The sequence below is a fragment of the Lithobates pipiens genome, unplaced genomic scaffold (assembly GCF_037356315.1).
Source record: "Lithobates pipiens isolate NorthernLeopardFrog02 unplaced genomic scaffold, aLitPip1_a1.2 Scaffold_13, whole genome shotgun sequence".
Classification (NCBI taxonomy): domain Eukaryota; kingdom Metazoa; phylum Chordata; class Amphibia; order Anura; family Ranidae; genus Lithobates; species Lithobates pipiens.
This window is the reverse complement of record NW_027507718.1, coordinates 107,577,080-107,598,771: the sequence shown is the minus strand read 5'-3', so window position 1 is coordinate 107,598,771 and position 21,692 is coordinate 107,577,080. Positions and strand designations below refer to the sequence as shown.

General features: G+C 44.1%; 1 protein-coding gene across 1 annotated transcript in view; it reads left to right on the top strand.

Moving 5' to 3' along the window:
- Positions 1 to 21,692, top strand: part of NANS (N-acetylneuraminate synthase) — a 49,551-nt gene that overhangs the window by 10,867 nt on the left and 16,992 nt on the right. Inside the window, exon 2 of the mRNA XM_077475383.1 lies at positions 18,412 to 18,627. Coding sequence (XP_077331509.1) covers positions 18,412 to 18,627 — 216 coding nt within the window. The remainder of the gene's footprint in view (positions 1 to 18,411; positions 18,628 to 21,692) is intronic.

Sequence of the window (21,692 nt, the reverse complement as noted above, 5' to 3'; positions counted from 1 at the left end):
ATCTGCCACATTCAAATATATAATCGGCTTTATCATATCTGATTTTATGAATTGTGTAGATTTTGAAATGGTCAATTGAAGAAGGGGTCTTTTGCAGGTCATGTAGGATAGCCGTTGATACAGATCAGGTCTAAATGGCTATTACAAACTCCATTCCCCCTGTTTTTAGACATTGTATGGCATAAGTTTTTAATACACCAGGGATTTCGCACAAAAGAAGCAATACATATAGAACTGGAGACGTTTTCATACTGGCACAACAGGTACATATCAAAAATATTACACATTGGGGTGTACACTTTAATTAACCTGAGGTCTAAAGTGTGACAACTGGACTGATCCTACAAATATCTGATCCTTATTGCCTCAGTGGGATTATCGAAGTGTTGATGACATATGTAGGTGCTGTGAACACTGATGGTAAGCACCTCTAACATACTTCAGTGTCCCATGTTAAATTTGTTAATGCAGTCAATTGGTTAATCAAAGATTTGGCTATGAGCGGGTCTATGCTAAGTAGGTTTTGTTACCCTGCTGAACAAGTTGTGCAGTTTGGAGGGTATAGACCCAGAGTATAAAGTCCCATTTGCTGCTTCTCAATTGACCAGAGTATGAAAACAAAGAATCCCCATGTGGTGGACTTTTAAGGCACAAATTTTATCGAAAGAATTTAATGTTGTATATGAATAATTATAGATTATTTATAAAAATAACACAAAACGGTATGAAGTATATACACCTTTAAAAACATGAAGTTTGACCATCTATTAGAACTAATATAGCATGTAAATATACAGTGCAGTTATACGGTTTCTCACCGACTCGTTTCGGAGTCTATGGTTTCCTCCTTCAGCGATGAGCATAAGAAGAAACCAGATGTTCAAACAATGTATATAGAACACTTCAATGGTTTAGAACGGGGGGTCTTAACTTTCTAAAAGGGCCAGTTTACTGTCCTTCAGACTTAAGGGGGGGCCGAACTGTGGGCATTGGGAGCAGAAAAGGTCCCAACGTCAGATGAAATAACCAATGCCGCATCTTTGGTGTCCATGGGAGGAATAGCGTCCTTTTAATTGGGGTCCAATGTTGATTATCATTGGGAGGAATTGTGCTGCATTTTTGGTGTCATTGGGAGGAATTCTGCTCCTTTGGTGTCAGTTGAGGGGGGGATATGCCCCATTGTAGGAATTAATGGATGAAAATGGTGCCCCAAGGGCCAATAAAAGCAAGCAAAGGGCCGCAGTTTGGAGACCCCTGGTTTAGAACTTTTAAAAGCATGTGCTTGGACACAGGTGACTCCCGAATCTTCACCCCAGGGGTCCCCAGTGACAAAGGGCATGCAATCTTCCTTAAAACCAGTAAGAAGGCTGGATTACTTAGGCCTGACCATAGATACAGCCCAGAAAAGGGTGTTCTTGATGCCAGCAAAGATCAGCTCCATACAAGAGCTGGTACGGATGGTCAGGTCAAAAGCAAATCCTTCAATTCGCCTTTGAATGAGGTTGTTGGGAAAGATGGTAGCTTCATTCGCAGCAGTCCCCTGTTCCCAGTTCCATTCAAGACTGTTGCAAAACAGAATCCTCTCTGCTTGGAACAAGACAAACTAAGCTTTGGACTTGCCAATGCGGCTGTCCCCAAGAGTTTTTCAAAGCCCCAGTTGGTGGTTACGAAGCCAGAATTTACTGAAGGGGAAATCCTTCAGACCAGTCTGGAAAGTAGTAACAGATGCCAGCCTCTCAGGCTGGGGAGCGCTACTAGAAGAGACGACTGTCCAGGGACAGTGATCAAAAGAGCCCTGCCCATCAACCTCCTAGATATTCGGGCACTGTATCTGGCTCTGAAAACCTGGACGTCCCCAGGTTAAAGAATTGTCCGTCCGAATTCATTCAGACAAATGCCATGGCTGTGGCCTAGATCAATCGCCAAGGGGGCACCAAGAGTCTCACAGCTCGGAGAGGTGAACCATATCCTAACTTGGGTAGAAAGGAATGTCCCATCCCTATTGGCAGGTGGACTATCGAAGTTGCCAGCAGTTATTCCCAGGGGAACTGTCTCTTCACCCCAAAGTGTTTCGGGCTGTTTGCCAAAGATGGGGGACTCCAGACATAGATCTTCTAGCATCCAGATTCGACATGAAGTTAGTCAGCTTTGTGCCCAGAACAAGGGATCCAGTCGCATACGGAACAGATGCGCTGGTAACCCTGTGGGATCAGTTTTCACTGATCTACGTCCGCCCACCCCCGATTCAGTTGCTGCCTCAACTTCTTTCCAGGCTCAAGCTGGAAAAAAAGCCGGTCATTCTGGTAGCACCAGCATGGCCCAGAAGGTCATGGTACGCAGAGATAGTAAAGATGGCAGTGGAGGGTCCTTGGCCCCTCCCACTAAGGCCAGACCTGCTATCGCAGGTGCTAATATTCCATCCTACTTTACGAACACAGAATTTAACAGCTTGGCAATTCTCATCCCCATTCTGAAGCATGGGCTTTCTAGGTCTGCTATCTAAACTTTTTAATCAATGCAAGGAAACCAATTTCCAGAGCTGTATTTATGTCCTGGTGTGAATCCAAGGGTTGGCACCCTCAAAGATATTATAGGCAGAATCCTTGCCTTTCTACAGTTGGGCGTAGAGATCAAGTTGGCCCTAAGTACTATTAAGGGCCAGGTCTCATCCTTATCGGTTTTATGCAAGGGGTGATGTGGATTAATCCACCAGTTAAATTACCTTTTAACCCCTTGGGACTTGAATTTCATTTTGTCAGTGTTACGAAAACTGCCTTTTGAACCACTTTTGGCGTGTTCCCTTAGTCCTTCTGACTAGGAAGCTGATATTTTTGGTTGCTATATCCTCACCAAGGAGGGTTTCAGAATTGGCTTTCTTGTAAAGAGCCGCATTTGATTATTCATGAGGACAGAGTGATGTTACACCTTCGTCCAGGCTTTTTGCCAAAAGTGATTTCAGGCTTTCATCTGAATATTGTCCTGCCATCGTTTTTCCCAAAACTATGTTCCAGGGAAGAAAAAATTACTACATTTGTCTTGATGTAGTGAGAGCAGTGAAAATCTATTTAACCACTTAAGGACCGCCTCACGCCGATGTACGTCGGCAGAATGGCACAGCTGGGCACAAGCATGTACCTGTACGTTTCTTTTTAAGGGCCCAGCCATGGGTCGGGAATGTGGCACGCTCCCGACCCGGTCCTGTGCTCTGTGACGGCCGCGGGACCAGCCGCTGCTGGTGTCCCGCGATCGGGTCACAGTAAACCAACCTCTCCCCGTGCTTCCCTGTGTGGCTGTCACCAATCGTCTGTTCCTTTTTTTTTTTTTTTTTTTATATAGGGAAGGACAATCGGTGACGACACATGCCAGGCCACGCTCCCTACAATAAAAAACGCATAACGTCTACACTGCCCTCTAGTGGTTAACTCCACTGCCAGTGTCATTTAAACAGGAATCAGTGCATTTAAATAGCACTGATTGCTGTATAAATGACAATGGTTCCAAAAATGTCCGATGTGTCCGCCATAATGTTGCAGTCACAAAAATCGCTGATCGCCACCATTACTAGTAAAAAAAAAATAATAAAAATGCTATAAAACTATCCCCTATTTTGTAAACGCTATAACTTTTGCGCAAATCAATCGCTAATTGCGATTTTTACCAAAAATATGTAGAATACATATCGGCCTAAACTGAGCAAAAAAGTTTAATATATTTGGGGATATTTATTATAGCAAAAAGTGAGAATTATTTTTTTTTTTTTTTTTTTTTTTCAAAATTGTTGCTCCATTTTTGTTTATAGCGCAAAAAATAAACTGCAGAGGTAATCAAATACCACCAAAGGAAAGCTCTATTTGTGGGAAAAAGACGCCAATTTTGTTTGGGAGCCACGTCGCATGACCGCCCAATTGTCAGTTAAAGCGACGCTGTGCAGACTCGCAAAAAGGGGCTTGGTCCTTTTGGCTGCAAATTAGTCCGGGGCTTAAAGAGGAAGTAAAGGCAAAAAAAAACACCCTGTAAGGCAAAGGCATAATGAGCTAGTATGCATAGCATACTAGCTCATTATAAATAACTTGCCTGAGAACGAAGCCCCCGAAGCGGTACTCCGTCTTCCTCTTCGACACTGACATGTATCCCGAAGCCACTTACGGGTCTCGCTGCTCCAGCGCTGTGATTCGCCTGAGCCGCGATGACGTCACTCCTGCGCATGCGCACGGGAGCTGACACTCGTGGCATATCGCCGCGATCTGCGGCCTGCCCCTGTGTGCCTGCGCGCCGCTGACAGCTGTGGCTGTCTTTGGGTGAATATCGCCTAAACCGTATAGGTTTAGGAGATATTTCTTGGACCTACAGGTAAGCCTTAATCTAGGCTTACCTGTAGGCCAAAGTTGGTTGTAAGGGTTTACAACCACTTTAAGTGGTTAAAGAAAACTCAGATGCGTAAGACTGATGTCTTATTTATTCTGCCAGAGGGTCCTAAAAAAAAAGGACAGGCAGTGTCGAAATCCACTGTTGCTAAGTGACTTTGGCAAATTCTAATTCAAACTTATGATTTAAGGGGCAAGATTCCCAATATTTTTAAGTTAAGGCGCACTCTACCTGAGCAGTTACTGTTTCTTGGGCAGTGCATCACTAGGCCTCCTTTTTGCTCAAATCTGCAAGGCCACAACTTGGTCTTCAGTCCATACATTCCCAAAATTTTACTAAGTCGATGTAAGAGGGAATGAGGATATCGCCTTTGGGCGCAGTGTCCTGCAGGCAGCAGTAGAAGTCCTCGAGGTCTGGGGGTGCCCTACGGGTTGTCTCCCTCTCCTCGTATCTACAAACAAATGGTGTGGGTTTCCAAAGACGTCTTTGGAAACCCACACATTTGTTTGTAGATATTTGGTTGGAGGTTAGAGAACTATCCCATCTAGTAGTCACTGTAGGACATATTGACCTATCTTATCTTTGGCCCCTCTCCTCAAGTAGCATTGCTATGGGATGTCCCACTAAGTAAATACTTAAGGCTCTGTGCCCTATGATGTATGATAAAGAAAATGGGATTTTTATAAAGGCTTACCTGTAAAATCCTTTTCTTGGCATATATCATAGGACACAGATGTCCTGCCCCTTTTTTGAGGTTTAAGTATATTGCTTGGCTACAAAAACGGAGGTACTCCTGGAGGGGGGGGGGGGGGGGGGGTTATATAGCGGAGTCATCTTCCTGTATTGGGTGTGCCAGTGTCAACACCTGAAGGTAGCTATAACATATTAAGTAAATACTTAAAGGGGTGTGTGTTTTTTTTTTTTTTTATTTTTTTTTTTAAACAAACCTGTTCTACTCGCCTCCACTGTGCAGCTCGTTTTGCAGAGTGGCCCCAAAGAAAAAGGTGCCCATTCAGTTCAGGGGGCAGGACCTGTGTATACACCGATCCTTCACCATTTCAAAAATGCTGCTTGCAGGATTTTTTTTTTACCGTCCTGCCAGCGCGCCACTCCAGTGTGAAAGCACTCTGGCTTTCACACTGGAGAGACACAGGTGCTATTTTTGGCGCCTGTGTGAAAGGGGTCTTGCATCACATTCTTTTATTTCTTGTGCATATATTCACATGAAAGCTGTTCATGATCTTTTGTGACCGTAGCGCTGCTATATTAATTTTAGGCACTGTCTGGACCTGTACAATTTTATTAGTAACGGTTTGTTTTTGTGCTTTTTCATTTTAAGCAGCTGCTTAATTAATATCACTGTTTTTTATTGATGCTATACCGTTTTAATGGTCTGGGGCATAAGTGGTTAAAGTACACATTTGGTATTGGACATGTAGGTCAGTGTTCCTTAACTCCAGTCCTCAAGGCACCCGACAGGTCATGTTTTCATCTTTCCATTATTTTGCACAGGTGATTTGATCAGTTTCACTGCCTTAGTAATTACCACAGCTGAGGGAAATCCTGAAAACATGACCTGTTGGGGCGTTTTGAGGCCTGGAGTTGAGAAACCCTGCTCTAGGTAAACTGTTGATCACGTGGTAACAAGGTGTCATTGTATATGACACCTGAGATGCGAAATGTAATTATGGAAGACAAAGGAACCCCATGCAGATGACTCCAGTTTGCTTATAGTTGGGAAGAGATCCATACAAGCCCCCTAGATGAAATGCACTGTAGTTGATTTGTTCTGAACTGTACATGAGCAGATTTTGCATGCGATTATGAAAAGAAAAATGCAAGATAAAGCTATAGGCATGTTCAGTGTCTTAGCACTATGTGCCCTTGTCTGTAAGCAAGGAGGAAACTTCTGTCAGGAAGTAACAGCAGGTAGGTAGGATCATGTACTGGGCCTCTTGCCTTGTGGGCTGGCATGGTGGTAGTGTAGGCACAATCTTCTAATTCAGAGACATTTGACAGTGTTTTTTTTTTTTTTTTTTTTTTTTCAGTGGACCTGTGCCCAGACTATGGACAACAAATTATTTGTACACTTTTACAATATCAGCATTGTAATGACAAGCAATCGTTCTATTTGACAATTCAATATAAACTTGAAAAATCTCCTTTTTAATGTTGAGTTTTATCTGCCTGCTGACTATTGCTTTTCACAACCCCTTGGATTAAATGCATGCTTTTCAGCTTCTCTGTCGTTTTTTTGCTTTTTTTTTTTCTAAGGATTAAACCATGATACCATTGCTGCCTGCAAGCAGTAATTCCTGTACTGATGCGATCTCCCGTTGAGTCGCGGAGCTGGATTTGAATTTGCTGGACTGGGCAGCCATAGTAACAATGTCCTGCCTCCTGTGATTCACGCTGCATTCAATGTCCCAGCATTGGCTCGGTGTGCCATCTATCACAGGAGGCGGGATGTTGTTAATGCAGCTGCCTCAAGTCAGCCCTGTGACACGGGGAGATTGCTGCTCTGCTTGAGGATGGATGACACCCCGGCAATGTGCGGACCCTGCCTGCATGCCAAATACAGTTTTTGGCTGATGTGTTTCAGCAGCCGACATTTCAGTTCACCTTTACTAAATACCTTTTCTCATCAGCAGTAATAATGATAATAAAAATAATTTATATAGCGCCAGTTTGCTCAGCGCTTTACAACATGAGGACAGACATTACATTTACATTACAATTTGGCACAAGAGGAATAAGAGGGCCTTGCTCGTTAGAGCTTACAATTTAAAAAGGAAGGGGCAATTGATACAAGAGGTAATGGCTGTGGGGGATGAGCTGATGGAGGAAGTAAAACAGTGTTAATTAGAAGCAGGATAGGCTTCTTTGAAGAGAAGGGTTTTCAGGGATCGTCTAAAGATGGATAGATTAGAGGACAGTCGGACAGATTGGGGTAGGGAGTTCCAAAGGATGGGAGAAGCTCTGGAGAAATCCTGGAGGTGAGCATGGGAGGAGGTGACAAGGGAACTAGAGGGCAGGAGGCCTTGGGATGACCGTAGAGGGCGGTTTAGTTGGTATTTTGGGACTAGGTCAGTTATGTAGCTGGGGGCAGAGTTATGGATGGCTTTGTAAATTATTGTTAGTACTTTGAATTTTATTCGTTGGGTGAGTGGAAGCCAGTGGAGGGATTGGCAGAGAGGGGTGGAGGACACTGAATGGCTGGTAAGGTGGATGAATCTGGCAGCGGCATTCATTATGGACTGGAGGGGGGATAGTCTGTGTAAAGGTAATCCAACAAGGAGGGAATTGCACTAGTCGAGGCGAGAGATGACCAGGGAGTGAATTAGAAGCTTGGTGGTGTCATTAGTTAAAAAGGGGCGTATTCTGGAAATGTTGCGGAGGCTAAGGCGGCATGGTTTGGACAGGGCTTGTATGTGGGCCTGAAAGGACAGTTCAGAGTCTAAGGTTACCCCTGGCATGTGGGGATGGACTGATAGATGTGCCATTGATCTTGACAGAGTAGTCAGGCGAAGGGGTATGTGGGGGAGGAAATATTAAGAGTTCAGTTTTAGATAGATTAAGTTTGAGGAAGTGGTGTGACATCCAGGCTGATATGTCTGTTAGTAGATCAGCGATGCGTGAGGAGATTGATGGGGTGAGCTGAGGGGAGATAGATTTGGGTGTCATCGGCATATAAATGGTAGTGAAAGCCATGGGAGGCTATCAGCTGACCCAAGGAGGACGTGTAGATCGAGAATAGTAGAGGTCCAAGGACAGAACCTTGGGGGGACCCCAACGGTAAGAGGAGTTGGAGAAGAGGAAGTGGAGTTGTAAGTGACACTGAAGGTATGATGAGATGGGTAAGATTCAAACCAACGGAGAGTGCAGTCATGGAGACCAAGCAAATTGAATTTTTTGAGAGGGTGGTCAACTGTATCAAAGGCAGCAGAAAGGTCCAAGAGTAAGAGCATGGAATAATGACCATTGGATTTGGCTGTTAGTAAGTCGTTAGTGAGTTTTAGAAGGGCAGTTTCTGTGGAGTGCTGTGGGCGAAATCCAGACTGAAAAGGATCGAAGGTTATTTTCAATGAGGTGGTTGCTCAGTCAGTTGTAGACTAAACGTTCAAGGAGTTTGGAGGCAAAAGGGAGTAAAGAGATGGGTCTTAAGTTAAGATTGGTGGGGTCTGAGGCCTGTTTTGGTATGGGAGTGACTAGTGCATGTTTTAGAGGGTTGGGGAAGATGCCAGTAGAGAGGGAGAGGTTGAAGATATGAGTTAAGGAGTGTAGGATTGAGTCAGATGGTGACCGTAGTATTTGAGAAGGAACAGGGGGCAGGAGGTTAGGTGGGCATTAGAAAAAAGTTTAGTGACTTCCTCTATAGTAGCTGGGTCAAAAGAGGGAAATATTGATTGTGCAGGAGGACAGGGAGTGTGAGGTGAGGGAGATGTCTGTAGAGCGGAGATCTCAAGACGAATCGTCTCAATCTTATTTTTTAAGTGATGAGCAATCTCCTGGGCAGTGAGTAAGTTAGTGGGTGGGGGTAATGGAGGAGGAAGTAGAGTGGTAAAGGTAGAAAAGAGTTGCCGGGGACTGTGTGAGAGGGTGTTAATGAGAGTGATAAAGTAGGTCTGTTTGGCAGCGTGCAGGCAGGAATGGTATTTTTGGAGGGCAGATTTATATTGGCTGAAGTCTTGCTGTGACTTAGTTTTACGCCACAGACTATCAAGAGCACGGCTACGTTTTTTGAGGCTTCTGGTATTGTCTGTCTGCCAGGGTTGCAGCGGCCAGGGCCTGATTCTGTGCGTAGTAAGGGGGGCCAAGGTATCCAGGGTGGATGACAGCGAACTGTTGTACACAGAAGTAGCTAAGTTGGGGCAGGATAAGGAAATTTTGTCGTAGACAATCTGTAGCAGAGAAAAGAGGTAGTTGGAGGGTAAGGAGGAGGCAGACAAGGAGAGATTGAAACTAATAAGGTGGTGGTCAGATAGAGGCAAAGGAATATTGGAGAGGGTGTGCGGAGTGCATAGGTAGAAGATGATGTCAAGGCAGTTGCCAACAGTGAGTGGAAGCACTTGTCCATTGTTAGATCAAAAGAGGTTAGGCTCAGCAGCTTAGTAGGAGTGTTAAGATTAACAGGGATGTTGAAGTCACGAAGAGTGAGTGTTGGAATTTCAGAGGAGAGAAAGTAGGGTAGCCAGGCAGAGAAGTCGTCAAGGAAGTTTGATACCGGTCCAGGGGGCCGATAGATCACAGCAATTTTCAATGAAACCGGAGAAAATAGGCGAATACAGTGAGCTTCAAATGAAGAGAGGGACAGAGAGGGGGGTGGAACCTGAAAAGTGCTTTGAGGGGATAGGATTCCAACACCACCTCCTTTCTGTCCACTAGGCCCGGGAGAGTGAGGCCACCATAGGAGAGAGACGCAAGAGAAGGAAGGTCAGATTCTTGAATCCAGGTCTCAGTAATTGCAAGTAGGTTCAGGGAGTTGGTCATAAATAGGTCATGGACGGTGGTGAGTTCGTTACTAACAGAGCAGGCATTCCAAAGGGCACAGGAGAAGGGGAGGCTGGCTCTAGGCTGAAGAGGAATAGAAATGAGATTGTGTGGATTGAGGCTGCTAGCAGGATGGGTTGTGCTGGTTATGTTGGCCGAAGGTAAATAATTGTGGTCCAGGATTTGGGGAAATATCTCCAGAAGTTAGGAGGAGAAGGGTGAGAGAGGTGATGTGGGAGTGTGACTTATGTGGGGGGACACGGCCCAGTGGCCTGCAGGCTTTATTAGTATATGGATTTAGAGTTAGCAGGGGCTGATGAGTGCAGTAATAAGGTGAAGACAGGAGTGAGGGTGATATATGTAAGCTGTGGGGTGGAGAAGGTGGGTGAAGGAGTGAGAATTTAAAGCGGGATTCCAACCTAAAGTGGAACCTCCGCTGATCGGAACCCCCCCCCCCCCCCCCTCCGGTGTCACAATTGACACCTTTCAGGGGGGAGGGGGGTGGAGATACCTGTCAAAGACAGGTATTTTCACCCACTTCCGGGCATAGACTCCCACGGGAGTCTACACCATTTCCTGCCCTGCCGCTCTGTCTGCTGGGACACACACGGGTCCCAGTGACAGCACGGAGATTTCCTATTGCTCGCGCATGCGCAGTAGGGAACCAGGAAGTGAAGCCGATTCGCTTTACTTCCTGATTCCCTCACCTCGAATGGCGGCGGCAGCAGCCGAGGCCCGATCGGTCGATCGGCCTCTGCTGCCGGCATCGCTGGAACCCGGGACAGGTGAGTGTCCATTTATTAAAAGTCAGCAGCTGTAGTATTTATAGCTGCTGGCTTTTAATATTTTTTTTTTTTTTGGGCGGAATCCCTCTTTAAGCAGAGACGATGCAAATGTGAGAAGGAAAAATAGAGAGCGCATGATACAGAGTGGTGAGATTGAGAGGAAGCATGAATAAGAGAAGAAAGTTTGGAGAATCAGGTCACCTGTAGTCTGTTTAATGTTCTGCTGAAGTCTGTTGTGTATTTTCGCTTTGTGCAATCGCTGAAGTGCTGAGCAGAAGTGCAATACTTAATCCGATATGAATACTTTATCCAAGATGTTAGTGGCCAATGAAACTCCTGCCTGTGCAAAACCCCTGCCTGGGCATGCCCTATGCAAGGTCTAATTTTATACTGAGTTTGGGTGGGGGTATTGCCAATTAGTCAGGATTGCATAGGAGGAACACATGGCTAACAGAATGAACTTCTCACACCAAGACTAACTACAAGACACAGCAAGAGAGCAGAGAAGGTCAGTGCCATAAAGATAAGAACAGCTCCTAAATTTTAGGTATAGTGAGACAATAAGAAAGTTAAATAAACATCATTCTGATATGGGCAGAGGTAAAGAATATAGCGGTCTTGTGATTCATCAGTGTACAGCCAAGCGCTGGTTAAACATTGTAGGAGAATTTTTCATTCTGACTGCCCTGAGGCTGCATGACCCCTGACCCTCTGTCTGGACAGTACTGATTGGCCTTGAGCTGATCACATGCACATTGGGATTTCGGAAGGGGAATCGGAAGACCAAATCAAATGGCCCTTTCATTTTTCATACATCATGGGACACAAAGTTGGGTTAATCATTACCTACTGGGTTATACGCCATCTCTAGGTGAATGGACACTGGTAGACAAAGTCTTAGACAGGAAGTGATCCCCTATATAACCCGTCCCATACAGGAAGTAAATGGGTTTGGGTTGGGTTTGTTTCAGTGTCTGCAAGGTGAATGGGCACGTTTGTTCGAGCTCTGAGCTCAAGGCCTCTAGTCCCATGAACGGTTCTTAAATGAATCAAGGGATTGACCGATCGTATCCATTTAAAACAGGCTCTATATGCTTAGATAAATGGTACCCAAGACTCGCAAAGAAGACACAAGATCCTGTAATGCGGCCTCTGGATGCTGGACCCTGCAAAGTGGAATCCTGGCCACCACAGCGCTAAGGCATTCCTGCAGGGTGCTGTACAGGTCCAAGGGAGTGGACCCTAAACATGAAATGGTTACCCAGTCTTTGAAGGTCCTCAAGTGACAGGAGCCTGCCGTGATGGGTGAAGATTGGGCTTTGTTTCTAAGCTGCCCTGTGTCTGGATGGGTAAGTGAAACCCCCTGATTTACTTAACTTGGGGTGTCCCAGTAATTGTAACAATATCTGTCAAGCTAGCTGGAGGCTGGATACCTGTGTGCGGTGACTATACGGGGCAGCTTTGGGCTAGCTGTGGGTGTTTTCAAAGTGGACCTCCTTTGCTTGTCTGGTTGGTTTTTTTTTTTTTTTTTTTTAACCTATATGGTGGCGCACGACAGTGCGGCATTTCGCCTTGTGTGTTTGCAAGAGTGCCACTGTGCTCAGTTTATTTGGCAGCCATGGCGCATGCGGCTTGGCGGCGTGCGCACTCAGAGCAGTGCATGCACCATAGCTTAATCTGGACGCGTGTAGATTTGTGTCATATGCAAATACAGCTGCGCCCATTTGCTGGGACTGTGCATGATGGTGTCAGCAGCCTGGCTATGCAGTGTGGCTAGTGCCTGTGTGTGAACGAAGACTGGCGAAAAAGTTACAAATGGTTTAGCAGGTAAAACTGTTTAAATGTTTAGATGGCTATCTGTTTTCTTGAAAGAAATGTGACGAGATGTGTTGCCAATGTCATTACTAAATTTTGGTCCTGCAAATTTTCACTCCTAAATTACAAAAATAAACAGTTAAAACACATTTTAAAACATGCCTCCAGCTGAAATTACTTTAGGCCGGAGACGGGAATAATGAGCAATTTGTCCCCGAATGCAAGTGGTCTGTAAGTCGTCATTGCCACTTCCAAAATGGAAACCGTGAAGCCAGTTTTCCACTCTTTACTTTACTCATACACTTAGATTATTCAGTTGTCCTGTTTTTGTTATGATGAAACCATCTGTAATATTTTTTATGCAGATGCTCCAAGTCCTACTCATGTGAGTGGGTGTAATATAGTCAGCCTGCAAATATATCTTGTAATGAAGGGAGGCATAACTATGTAATGTGACTGCAGAGTAAGACCTTGACATTTTTGGATGTGTATGTACATTCTCACTCTGCAACTTGTAACCTATAGGTAAGCCTTATCTATAGGTACTGTAAAGATCTCCTAAACGTGCACCGTATACAGATACTTATCTTGTAGTGTGCCAATGATGATGATGTTGGCACATGCGATGTGAAGAAATGGCCTCTGGGTCATTTCTTCACTAGCAAAAATGGATGACAGGGCGTGCTTCGTTTGCAGGTAAGTGCTACATAATGGGCTACTATGCGATGCATATTGGCCCATTATGAGAAAGTGGGGGGTGGTGTTGCGCTCCTTACAGAATATTATGTTTTTCTTTTATATATAATAAATTATAAAAATATTTAGTTGTGATTATGACTAGCAAACATTCATCAATATCACCAATAAAGTGCAACTGTGCAGATAAAATATCATCATAAATTGATTGATTGGCATATACGTTAAGAGGGACATGAGTATTAGTCATAAGAAAATTTCTATTGTGCAATAAACATATTTAAAAATAAATATAAAACATATATCCGGCATGTGCAATATTGCATAAAAAAGTAAATAGTGTGACTATATGTGATTTCAAAATTGTGCAACATACGCAAAAAGTGAATAGTTCATAAAGTGACTTATTTCATCAAGGAGAAAACTATCAAGTCTCTAGTGCAATATTGGACGTTATTTCTTGGTCCAGTGTGCAACAGTAGTGCAGATGTGCAAGTGTTTCACAAGAACACTGTGTGCTGCTATACTGATATTCAGTGATACTGTGCCTTTAAGTGCAAAGCTCTTCAGTGTCACTGACACCCGTGGTTGTAATAAATGATTACCTTACTGCTGTAAGGTAAATGGGCATGTAGCAAGGTTTTTTGGGGTAAGGGATCCCTTCGGCTCGATTTATCTTTTCCTAGGCGTTCATACTGTGTATGGAATAAAGCCAGGGGGGGGGGTAATCCTTTTCTCTTTCCACTGGGCGTCTAAAATACTTGGCTCACTCAGATTGTTTAAGTGCTCAATGTATCAAAGAAAGATAAAGAGGCCCACCATGGTGTAGTATATTTGAAAAAAGGGTATGCAGTTTTATTTAAATAGAATCATAAAAACTCAAATTTTTCCTTATGCAAGCTGAACAATGTAAAAACGAGCGCCAAGCTCGTACCTGGGCGTCTATTCCGGTGTCTAGTATGCCTCTCGTTGTGACGTAACGCGTAGGATTCGCTCATCCTCTTCCCTCCTTCTTTTTTTTTTTTTTTTTTTTTTTTTTTTTTTTTTTTCTGGACTGTGTGAGCCATGTGGGGAGGCCCCCCGCATGCTCCGCGGCCATTTTGTGGTAGCCACAGCTAGTTTTTCTGCCTTCAGCCATTTTCTAGTAGTTCGGCAACCATTTTCTTGTCACTCTTAAGACGTTTTTTTAGTGAGGCTGCCGGCGGCCATTTTCTTTTTTTCCCATTTTCTCCTCAGGTGGTTTGCCTCTAGCACTGGGCACTTGTTGGACCCTAGATCTCTCCTCTGCCCTCAATCGGTGTGATAAACTGCTTTCCCAATGGCACGGTTTATATCCAGTGAAACCTGAGTCATGAAATGCCCGTAGCTTCTGGTTTCTTAGGCCATAGAGATGATTGTAGCCGTTCTGGTCTCCGATCAGCTCTATACCACAGGCTGCATTTTTGGGTTCCCTGGTGGGACAGGAGAGCCTGAAAAAACCATAGAAGATGGCGGGAGAGGGGGTGGGGTAAGTTCCCTCCCACTGCTTGTAAAAGCACTCTAGAGGCTAATTGGCTGCTGGGTTTGCTGTGGTCTGAACGAAAAGGCTTGATCAGTGGGTATGGCAAAATTGGAATACCGCCCTTCATCCACCCACTTCTAATGATGGGCATACATGCACTTTTTATTTTTTTATTTTTTTTTTATATACTGTAAATGTTCCAGATTGGGGTCTCAATGTGATGGCCATCTCCTCTTTCAAGACCCTGTGTAAGTGTGCCCTAGGACGATTTAGTGCTGTACCCTGCACTAATACTCAATTAGTGTATGGTAGTGTTTGAAACAATCACCAATGCAGAGACCAGGTTGGTCAGGACAGGAGGGACAATAAAAGCTGGTGTCACACCTAAATCTGTTTTTTTTTTTTTTTTTTTTTTTGTACCAGGGTCTGGCCTTGACACCATATCTGGCACTCTTGCTGGGAAGATGTTGTTTGATAGACAAGCGGGCAGAAAATGTAATTGGACTCATGCAGACAACTTGATCGGGAGTAAACAAGGCTGCAAACTGTTGGTTGAAGGGCTTTACGAGGGGCCACATTTTGTAGAGCCACTCAAATCCTGGGTCACCCTGAGGATGACAGATCATTCTCGTTAGTGCATAAATCGCAAGATCTCCTCACATGAAGAATTGCTGAATGGGGTCAGTGGACCAATATGACCGCAACTCAACCATTTTAGGAATGCCCAGGAGGGATAGGCCCAGGAAGATCTTAAATTTGGAAACCATAATAGGTTTCTAATCTCTGGCAAGGGCCAACTGGGGATGAGTGGCTATGAATTGACCAGCATACAAATTGCTTTGGTCCACAATAGATCTATAGAGATCTTCTGTGAAAAACAGTGAAGAAAAATAACGTATAAATGCAGGAGCTAGCAGGTATCTGGGCTGATCCTGCTAACGCTGCATTTTTGGGAACCCTAAACTACTGGGGATGCTAAAATAGATCTGATCATATATTGATCGGTTCACACATAGCTAGTGCTATTAGCTGCGTGCGTGGGTGTCGACTCTACTGGCATTAATCTGACACTGCCTGGTGCGATGCGGACCCCAACTGACGCTAAAACTGATGTTACCCGCCAGGCTATCAGGGGGTTAAACCTTTATTCAGCAATATATGGCGGGTACTCTGATGTTATAAAAACCTGAACAGTGACCGTAACTACCTAACCACAAACTGGGTGATCGAGGGGTTGAAACTTTATTAGTGGGGGTCCCTAGACCTATCTCGGCATGCTACGAAGTACCTGAATGCTGATTAGTGCCGCAAATGACACCAGTACAGTGGTCAAAGAAAAATATGAAAACTGCGCTTGGTGAAGGGGTTAACGGGGGGGGGGGGGGTAGCGATCAGGGGGTGAAATGTGTACTGTTACCGTGTCAGTGTAGTGTTGGTGCAATTCATGTTTAGATGCTGTCTCTCCTCCTCTGGAGCAGAAAATAATTCCTGAGAGGGGGAGGACATCACTTCCCCTTACCTGTGTTTTACACTTGCAGGCAGGGGACAGTCTCCTATTTGCCAGAACTGGTCACCAGGTCCAGGCTAAAATTCATTGGCCTGGAGACTGATCAGTTCTGAAGCAAATCCAATTGCCACGGGTGCACGCATGCCCGATGTACAGCTATAGTGCCTCGCCCAGGAGAGCTAACCTGCCGCAGTAGAACGGCGGCTGGTCCGGAATTGGTTAAATCGTAGGCCTCACATGAACTTTATTATCCTGTCTGTAGTTTAGTGATTGCAAACCCTTACTTTGTAATACAGCCCATTCAGTTTATACAAAAATGTTTTGGCTTTCATTTTTTTTTTTTTTCTCCCCCCCCCTTCCTAAGTGATCACATTCCCTCTGTTCTCATCTGTATAACAGTTTGTGGAGGAGAAACGGCAGCACATTGAGCTTTCCAGTGAATGTCTGTGCAGTAGGGGCTTGTCAGGACAGGTCTGGTCATTGGAGAGCAGGCGCAGTTCCCAGCCCTGCTAGAGAACTTACCAGTGTGGTCAGTTATTAACCACTTGCTTACTGGGCACCTAAACACCCCTCCTGCCCAGACAATTTTTTCAGCTTTTAGCGCTGTCACTCTTTGACAATTGCGCAGTCATATAACACTGTACCCAAATAAATTTTTTTTTTTTTTTTTTTTTTTTTTTGGTGGTATTTGATCACCTCTGGGTTTATTTACTTATTCATTTTTAATTAAAAAAAGACATACTTAAAAAAAATATGCAAAACTTTTTATATTTTGTTAAATTTTGCAAACAGGTAATTTTTCTCCTTCATTGATGTATGCTGATAAAGGGGCACCGGTAGGTGGCAGTGATGGGCACTGATAAGCAGCGTGTCTAGATGGCACTGAGGCACCACTGGTGGGCATTGATATGTGGCAGCTTTGCCTCTCCCTGCTCAGGACTGATGCCCCTTCAACAGGAGACTGTGATTGGCTTTTTTTTTTTTCCCCAGTGTGAAGAAAGATTACCGATTTCTCTGTTTACATTATGTGATCATCTGTCATTGATTGACAGCTAATCACGTGGTAAGGGGTCGGGATCGACCCCCTTACCCCTATCTGTGATCACCCGAGACTCAATGACTCAGTTGATCAGAGCAGGATGCGTGGCCAGCTTGCTAAGGGGAGGACATCTATTGATGCCCTACCGGCAAAGCAGATCTTCTCTGTAGCCGTCATTCAGCTATAGTGTGGCTCTAAAGGAGTTGGGAAAGCAGAGGGACTGGCAGGAACACCAGGGATTTCACACAAAGGAAACCATATAAAGAACAGGAGGCTCATACAAGTATATGGTACAGCAGGCACATCAGGAATCTGAAATGTTGGGTTTACAAATGCTTTAATTCTCCATGTATACAACCAGCTTTTGGTGTCTCCTAACCCACAAGCAGATATGAGAATTGGACTTCAGAAAGGGTAAAAAGATGGCCCCGCTTGCACTAGATCTGTAGTTATGACAGAACTAGAGTGATGACAAATTCCTGCCAGCGTGTAGGAGTCCACATTAAAGCATTCCACCCAAAAGTGGAACTTCCGCTCGTTGTACTAACACCCACCCCCCCCCCCCCCCCAGGTGCCACGGGGGGGAAGGATGCCTGTCTTTCACAGGTATGGTAAGGCAGTAGGGTTCCCGGTGTGAAGCCGTAAGGTTCCACTGCCATATTCCCTTACTCGCAATGGAGGCAGCATGCACCCGACGGCTGATGAAACCGGCTGCGGTGCCAACATTGCTGGACTCCAGGACAGGTAAGTTTGATTTGTGTGTGCAGCTGCTGGCTTTTAATATTTTGCAGTGGTGGGCGGACCACTGCTTTAAGGACACGGGAGGGGATTCATCTTGGCTTACCCAACAGATGAGTAAAAATTTGGTTTTGGTGGGCATTATAGTATAATACCATGTCAGTCAACCCCAAAGTGATTATAGGTTGGGTAGTGTAGGCTCTTTCCAGTGTCTTGAGATCTTACTATAGTTCCAGGTGCTGACCTTTAAAGTATTGAGTATCACTATCCACTTAAAGAAAATCCAAGTAGAGTGGTACCCCTTTTATAATTTCTATGTTATGTTTACAGTCTTGAGTTATCTCACCACCAGGGTCTTGTAGAGATGCAAGCATGTACAAAAAAGTATATATATGTATTAATGTTCGGTGACCCGATCTTGTTCTCAGCTAGACACTAACATGTTTTCATTAAGATGTGTATGTTAAATTTTCAGGATTGCGGTGCGGACTGTGCAAAGTTCCAGAAAAGTGAACTGGAGTACAAATTCAACAAAAAAGCCTTGGAAAGGGCATACACTTCTCCACACTCCTGGGGAAAGACCTACGGGGAACACAAGCGCCACCTGGAGTTCAGCCATGATCAATATCGAGAGCTACAAAAGTATGCAAAGGAAGTGGGCATTTATTTTACAGCCTCTGGAATGGATGAGGTAAGACTAAAACCAGGAATGCTCATTAAAAGTGAGTTTTGTTTAAAGCAATATTTGCACAGGACTTTATAAGATTCACATTTCAGAGACCTTTTTAACAGCAGAACTGATTAGATTTTAATGTTATGTCCTTGAAAGATGGGATGACTGCTAATGTCAGTTGGATATTTCTATACCAGGCATTCAGAATTTGTCCAACCTCCTAAAGATCACAGCCCTGTGATCGCGAAGAACTACCTCCCATACCACACCATTGTATCTTCTTTAAAAAAAACAAAAAAACATTGGTTTCTTAAAGTGGTTGTAAACCCTTACAAGCCACTTTGACCTACAGGTAAGCCTAGATTAAGGCTTACCTGAAGGTCCAAGAAATATCTCCTAAACCTATACAGTTTAGGAGATATTTGCCCGAAGACAGACAGGTACCACTGTCTACGGCTTCGTCGAATGACAGTGGCGGAGCTGCGAGACCCCACCGAGAAGATGGATGCGCCAGACTAGAGGGGACAGCGGTGACTTCGCTGGCTCCTGTGTCAGGTAAGTGACACATAATGGGCTACTATGCGATGCATAGTATTCCATTATGCTTTGCCTTTGCAGGGAATAAAAGGGGAAGTAAACCCATAGGGTTGACCTCTTTAAGGTCAAGGCCAAGTTCACTTTTTTTATATAATTTTTTTTTTTTACTAAATTTCAGCTCCCCTATGTAACAATATAGCATTCATGTGCTTTTTAGCAAAAAAGTAAACAAAGCGTTTTTAAAAATTGTCAGGTTTTTTTTTTTTGTTTATAGCGCAAAAAATAAAAAAAGCAGAGGTGATCAAATACCACCAAAAGAAAGCTCTATTTGTGGGGGGAAAAAAGACCTCAATTTTGTTTGGATACGACATTGCACGGCCGCGCAATTGTCAGTTAAAGCGACCCAGTGCCAAATCGCAAAAAGTGCTCTGGTCAGGAAGGGGGGTAAATCCTTCCAGGGCTGAAATGGTTAAACACGCTATGCATTTATTTTTTTTTATTTTTTTGTGTGTAATACACGTTTAAGGCTTCATGTACACACAGCCTATCATGACTGCCGGCCGAGGGGAAATTGTAAAATCCCAGCATGATTTTGCCATATTTTGTGATCGGCAGGAAAAATATTCCTATCCTGAATGCGATTCTTCTGCATTCAGGAAAGGACGTTTGAACCTTCCCTAACTGCAGCAGCTCTTAAACAATCCTAAAAGCCTATCTGTACACTGGCGCATAGGCTTTTATGGAGTTGTGTTAAAGTGTAAGTAACCCCCCCCCTATTGTTTTCAGCCAAGGAAGCTGCCATCTTTGCCTGTTAAATCCACAACTGCCATGATGCTGCACATGTGATCAGTTATGACACTAGCCATTGGATGATTTGACAGTTTGGTTCAGAGCACAACCAATGGGATTGTTGGGGCTCATGTGCACACACAGGACGTTTTTACAGCTGCTGTTAGGGGCATTTGACACTCCTCCATGTTAGCCTATGTGTCCATGCACATAAACTTTCAGTGGCAGTAAAAAAAAAATTAAAAATCATCGCCAGCCTGTGCTTCCAGGAGCTGTAAAATATGAAAAATGTGGCTAAACGTGTCTAGCCGCGTTAGGCGTTTTTACATTATAAGGAGTTATTTTATGAAAAAGTCAAATGTGGCAAACCGCAATTTTTAACTATGGTGTATTTAAAATGTCCTGTGTGCGTGAGCCCTTACGTTTCTGCCATGTGCTGTAAATGAAACTGTTTTATGGGTAGGGTTACTTCCACGCTAAGAACTTTAAAAACTCAAGTTTTTAAGGAGCTGTAGTGTACATGAAGCCTTAAGCCCCATACACACAGATTTTCTGCTGATTTTTGTCTTCAGATTTGCCAAAACCATGTACTGCAAGAGGCTGTCTGATTGCATACAAATTGAAACTCCTAAGGTTTGACATCATATTATAAGGTTTTGGTAAATCTGAAGGGAAAAAATCAGCAGAAAATCTGATGGTGTATAGCACTTTAGAGGCACTGCAGTGTGAAAGCAGCTGAAGAGGGATCCAGTTAGGCGCTGTTGCAATGCATAGAGTCCTGGCAAAGCTGTATTGTTCAGGGTTATCTGGTGAGGGTTTTAAATGCCTAATGTGACTGCATCCTGCCTGGATTAATGATCATTTGGTAATCTAAGGCAGTGGTTCTCAACCCTGTCCTCAAATACCCCCAACAGGCATGTTTGTAGGTTTTCCTTTATCTTGCACAGGTGCTTTTAATTAGTCAGTGGCTTAATATTTTGGACAGCTATTTTAAGAGAAATTCACAAAACATGGCCTGTTGGGGGTACTTGAGGACAGCGTTGAGAACCAATGATCTAAGAAACTCCCATATACAGTGCATCGGGGAAAGCATTCACAGCGCTTCCCTTTCTCCACATTTTATGTTACAGCCTTAATCAAAAATGGATTAAATTCATTATTTTCCTCAAATTCTATACCCCATATTGATGTGGGGTTTTTTATTTGATTTTTTTTATTTGCAAGTTTTATTAAAAATGAGAATGAAAAAAAAATCACATGTACATAAGTATTCACAGCCTTTGCCATGACACTCAAAATTGAGCTCAGGTGTATCCTGTTTTCACTGATCATTCTTGATATGTTTCTACAACTTTGAGTCCACCTGTGGTAAAGTCAGTTGGACATGATTTGGAAAGCCTGTTTAAGGTCCCACAGTTAACAATGGATGTCAAAGCACAAACCAAGTCATGAAGTCCAAGGCATTCTGTAGACCTAGACAGGATTGTATCGGGGCACAGATCTGGGGAAGGGTACAGAAACATTTCTGCAGAATTGAAGGTCCCAATGAGCACAGTGGCTTCAGTCCGTTAATGGAAGAAGTTTGGAATCACCAGGACTCTTCCTAGAGTGGGTCGCCTGGCCAAACTTGGCGATCATGTGAGAAGGGCCTTAGACAGGGAGGTGACCAAGAACCTGATGGTCACTCTGACAGAGCTCCAGCATTTCTCTGGAGAGAACCTTTCAGAAGAACCACCATCTCTGCAGCACTCCACCAA